This window comes from Chrysoperla carnea, chromosome 1 (genome assembly GCF_905475395.1).
Source record: "Chrysoperla carnea chromosome 1, inChrCarn1.1, whole genome shotgun sequence".
Classification (NCBI taxonomy): Eukaryota; Metazoa; Arthropoda; class Insecta; order Neuroptera; family Chrysopidae; genus Chrysoperla; species Chrysoperla carnea.
The window spans coordinates 72,594,516-72,600,515 of NC_058337.1; the positions used below are offsets into that span (position 1 = coordinate 72,594,516).

The 6,000-nt window shown below is 26.7% G+C and overlaps 1 protein-coding gene across 1 annotated transcript in view; it reads left to right on the top strand.

Annotated features, from left to right (window-relative positions):
• The window catches only part of LOC123290770 (midasin-like), a gene marked incomplete at its 3' end in the record, with an annotated part of 310,143 nt that extends 304,143 nt beyond the window's left edge, over nt 1-6,000 (top strand). Inside the window, exon 7 of the mRNA XM_044871083.1 lies at nt 5,872-6,000. Within this exon, the coding sequence (XP_044727018.1) occupies nt 5,872-6,000 (129 nt within the window). The remainder of the gene's footprint in view (nt 1-5,871) is intronic.

Genomic DNA, 6,000 nt, shown 5'->3' on the forward strand with positions numbered 1-6,000 from the left:
GATAATTGAAAGTACAATGCAATTTTTATGTTATGTCATAATAAATATCCTGATCAAACCAATCGAAATGTACGCACATATTGGGTTGACTAATAAATCAGAAGTATGTCTTTTTTAAATTAATATTACAATTCATACAGTAAAAACTAAAATTAAATTCTTTTAAGAATCAAACGAAGTATTTGACTTCTAAAATTAATACCTTAAATTTTCCAGCAAATATCTTGCAGGTTAATAAAAAAAAGTAAGCGCTACATTTATAATGTACCAAAGTACGAAAGGCATATAGTTCTTACCGGGTGTCCCACGACACCTCTCGTTCTTTTTTATTATAAATACTTTTAGTAACATTATTCTATTAATTATAAATAAATTTTTGAAATATAATGGATGATTAATTATTATTATTGAAGCATCATTTTGTGCAATTATTCCCCTTCCGTTTAATGGCCTCATTCACTTTTCTAAAAATGACAGTGTTTATTGTTCGTTATATTACTTTCTTAATAATATAATAATTTTTTTACAGTACTTTTACATTAAATTAAAATTCATATTTTTTATTTAATTACATTCATTTTAAATGTGACTTTTTGTGTAAATATTTTATTCGCTGTTAAAATGTTTATTAAATAAAGAACACCAAAATGTGTAAAATATTTTAAATCGCATTTCGTATATAATCAAATTTTTCTAAAATTTAATATTTAAATTTATAATGTTCGCGAGTACAGGATGACAGAGATAAAATGCAAAGTTTTATATTATTATTATTATGAACTTTATTTGATATGTTCTTTCGAACTTTTCAAGCAAAGTTTTACATATGGAGTGATTTTAAATTTGTCTAAATAATATAAATCTAACCTATAACGCTATATACCAATTTGATATCATTGATCGCATTCTCTTCCAATGATTTAAAAAATAAAAAAAATAAAAAAAAAATAAATAAAAAAAACAAGTTATGCAATTTGTAAAAAGTCTCAAAAATCTTTACAAATTTATGAATTAAATTTTTTTTTTTTTTTTCCTACCCTCACTGCGATTTAGGATTTTTCGTATGTCTCGAAGACTATTTTCGACTTTTCGACTCTGAATATCGGGTAAGAAATTGTAGGTGAAATTTTTTTCCATTGGTATATTTCATAGATATTTTTCCGCAAAATTAAGCTTTTGTGAGATAATAGGTTCTAAAAATCTAACGAATCGTGAATACAACTTTAATTTCTTGGACGTCACATTTTGATGGTGAATTATATTAAAGCTCGCAGATATTTAACGAAAACTACGACCAAAATTATCTACCTACTATTTATATTATAATGTGAATTACATTTTTAGAATTTCGTATTTGAAAAAAGTTTAATTTAAGGATTTTATTTTATTGTCTGAGTCGTGAGTTGGTTTTAATTCTTATTTGACTTGGTTTTCTTCTGTTGAATGCTTCTTATACATTATAAGCAATGCAAAGCGTTTACTACAATGCTGGTATGGTATAGAGACATCCAACCAGACGTATTGTGGGTATCACCACCAGACGTATTGTGGGTATCACCAACCAGTATGGGCGTCAGGCCCATACTGGTTGGTGACTTATCATAACTATTGCTAATGTTACTATTCCCTCAATACAGTACACAGTATAGCGTTCACACCGATACTCACATAGTGATATCCATAAAAAATTTCTTACCGTGATAGACGACAAATGCTTTTTGTCACATCAACAAAGCAAAGTTCTTTCAGCTTCCGCTCTCTGATTCTTAATATGACATTTGTGATACAATAAGATTAACCTTTTAAAAAGAATTGCCGAAATTCATTTTCAGATTTCGGTTCCCCGAAACTAAACTAGACTTTGTAAATTATCTCTTTTTTCATTGAAATTTACTATCAAAATTTCTAGCAAAGAAACTAGTAGGTAAATAAACGTCCCTCACGATCCTTCAAAGCGGATTATTTAACAAATAGTATTTCTAATAAATATCCAGATGAAATTAATGAACACTACCCCATTAATTTCATCTGTATATTTAATTCCTGAAGTAAATTCACGCCACTAGAATATGGCGAGAACTAATATTTAATTTTACTTCCGGAACAGTAAAGTGAACTTGGTCTTTGAAGATATGTAGAAATCTGAACGTTTAAAACTCCTTATCAGACAAATAGTTGACTAAAATAGATTTGACGACACTTATATAAATCGTTATACAAACTATATTAAACTCCGCAAGAAAGAGTAAAACAATTTTTTTTTTAACTTTTTTGTTTTTTAATCAATTTAAATTTAATGTTCAAGTTTTGTTATGGTATTAAGTCTTGTTTTACATTTTGATGTGTAAAGTGGAAAATTCTTCAGTATATTGTAAGAAATTATATCTATATAAATTTCATTTTTTTTTTAATATTATTCAAATTTTCTTGCATATTATTCTTTAATTTTGTTATTTTTTTTCACAAAACGGTGATTTCTGAACAAAAATTTTAAATATCACATTAAACATTTCAGGTCTAATTTCCACGTACTTGTCGAAGTTCTTTACTGTTCTTTTTGTACATGAATGTAATATTAATATTAATATATTATATACAGTATGTCGAATTTAAGATTAAGACACCCCCATATCTTCATTATTCAACGAAATATCGATTTAGAATATTTGCACAGTCATACAGATTGATTAGTCACATTTTTTAAGATACTTCACTTAATTGGAACTTTAAACGATTTTTAATATTTTGCTTACCGGTACAGATCTTGAGAAAATTGCTAAAATATTTTTTTATATCCATATTAAAAGACAAAATACTCTAATTTCTCTATGATTATTGGTCTCTACTCAAAATGATTTTTTGAAATTTTTTCGTTTCATGGACCAAAATATTGAACAAATTAAAAATGTGAATTTTGCCATAAAAATTCATATTTAGGTAAAAAATAAATATTCTTAGCAACTAAGAATCGGCCCTATTTGTCAATTTGTAGTAGGCTGACTTTAAAGTTCAGATTTTTTGTTAAAATATCTAAAAAAATATGTCCCATCACCCTGTATGTCTGTGTAAATATTTAAATCGATATTCATATTAATAACGAAAATATGGGGGTCTTCAACTGAAATGCGACACACTGTATATTATAAATATCAATTATAATTGTATTACAAAATTTATCCTCGAAATTCTATATAAAATTAATTCCTCTTGTACGGTACATTATGTCGTATCTTAAAATGGATATTCCGATAGTATATATGATTCTCTTTGCATGTATATAATATAATATGGTATATCGGTGACTTGTTTAGCAATTAATTATGTTAGCTATATCCACTTTTAGCTGTCGAATCTTTAACAACCTACGTAATCCAATGCTATCCACTTAGTTGTCGAATATTTTTAACAACCTATGCTTAATAATATAATATAATGCAAGTCATCGCGCGATCAAATGAAAAAACTATGAGCATCAAAAATATAAAATTTTGTAAGGGAAAATTTATTTACCAGCTCTGAGCGAATTTATTATAATCGTTTTTATTAACTTAGTTATTAACTAGATAAGTAGAGGATGGATTGACTTCAAATTTTGATAGGTCATTGCATTTATACCCAAGAGTGTTGTCACGGGAACGAATATTTAAGAATAAATAAATAAAAAAATGAAATTCATATAAATCTAAAAGGTTTTTCTAGAGTAGTTTTATTTACTCCCCTGATAATTAATATCGGACAAATCCACAGCGAAACGTTCTTACTAAAATTAATTCAAAAATTCAAAAAACACAGTTATTTAGCCCAGGAATACAGGTTTTTCTTCAACTTTTTTTCACCGGGATTTTCATTATTCGGATGCAAAAAATGGCCTATCAAATTTTCAAAATCATTTGCAAAATCATTTGCGCAAAAAAATTATTCAAGGTCAAATGTCGCAAATAAAATTTGTTCGTGAATTAATTTTATATATATTCATTTATACGTAAATTAGTTTTACAAAAAAAGGTTCTATACAAAATATCCGTAGAAACAATAGTTTTTGAATGTTTATAAAAAATTTTACATTCGAATACCTAGAAGCATATTCTATAGAAAAATGGCTAAGCTTTCGAATGCATACATAAATTATAAAACCTTCAAGTACAAGCTATTGTAGTTAGAGTATAGAGTAGATGATCCCGATCAGACCATTTTACTTATAGTGACCTGATTTTTGAAATTTCGTAAATATTAGGATTTTTTTTAAATAATATCTCTTTTCAAAATATTATTTATTATATAAGAAAATGTTGTTAAAAATTATGCCTTTTTTCATTTAAAAATTAACGCTTTCAAATTTTTAATCTGTAATTACTCATCAAGATTTTCTTAAGGATGATGTTCAAAGATTATTTATGCATTCTGGCTAATTCACAAATTTTTAACATAGTTTTTTAGCATTTAATAACCGCCTTTTTAAGTTTTTCAAAATATTAATAATCTGGATACAATCCGAAAACGGTAAACTTTTCATGAAAAAGTCAAAAGACCTTATAGTTTATAATAGGGTCTGGTCTGTTGACTTCAATTCAATTTTCTTTGTTTATAAGTATTTCACTATTTGTAAACAATTTTATTTATAAACAATTAATTCTATCACAACGAATACACAATACTAATGAAATTTTTATTTATTAATGCCTTATATTTATTAATTTTTTGAAACTTTACTGGAATGCTTTCACATCCCGGGAAGCTCAAGAGCCTGAAACAAATCGGAATATGTTTAAAAGGGTTAAATCCAAGGCTACCTACTGAGACACATCCCAATACAATTTTTGAGATATTTTGGTCCAGTGGAAATCAGATATTCACCATTTTCATATTTCAAATTCTCAGCATGATTGTATAAATAATAAGTGTGAATGTTATGTGAATATTTGTTGATATACCACTCTAGTTTTACTCTGTACTATTGCAGACGTTTCATAACATACATTCACATTCCTTATATAACCGTAACGGTTATGAATATAAATGTAATATGAGAAATTTTAATTTAACCTTCGAGTAAAATATGTTCTTATTTCTAGAACATGATGATTGGAAATGAAAATTAATTCTTTCTACTTTTTATATCCAACATGAATGTAATATGTTGGTATGATATTTAGTTTCTTAAGGGTAAATTACCATTAAACTTAAAGATTGTTAGAAATATTTATGGTACACGGAGAAAAATGGAGACTAATAATCTACGAGTTTTTATTATGATGTTGATCAAACTTGAAATAAGAAGTTAAGTCTTTAAAAAATGCGAACGAGAAAAATTATTCTCAAATATGTCAAAAATCAGTTTTAACGCATAGTTCAATTCAAGCAGCATGGATCGATATTGTCCCGTTTAACTCCTAGACCAGGCCATCTTATAGATATCCCAAACAACACATTCCATCAGGTTTCATAAACACTCTTAACGTGCAAATTACCGTGTAGTAAAAAAACTCTTTTTAACACAATTTCTTGTGAAATGCTCCAAAATATTTCATAATATTTTATAATAAATTTACTATCTGAAAGCCAAATTTATAGACTGATGAAAATGTAAACATAACAGAATAATCGTGGTTTTATTTGGATCCTTCAAAAGAACTTTGAGCGACTCAAAGATAACAATACCCAAAAATCGCAAAGTTGTTATAAATACCAAATTATTTGGCAAAAAATGATAGGACGCCCAATAAAACTTTCGGGTCAAAGAGAGCAATATTCAAACTATTAATTAATATCATTTTAAAAAAATCTTTTAAAACTCTAGAAGCTAGTTATATTATCTTTTTTTTCATTTTAAAGTTTAAAACTGTTGTTAATTTTTGTTTTGTTTCATTTCAGGTGGATTACAATCGACATCTAGAAGAAGTTTCACAAAAAAGTTATCGTCTTTTGCTGACAGTAATTCAAGACTGTTTGCTGAATCACAAGGATGATATTGCATTCGTAATTGATTTATTTGAACAATGG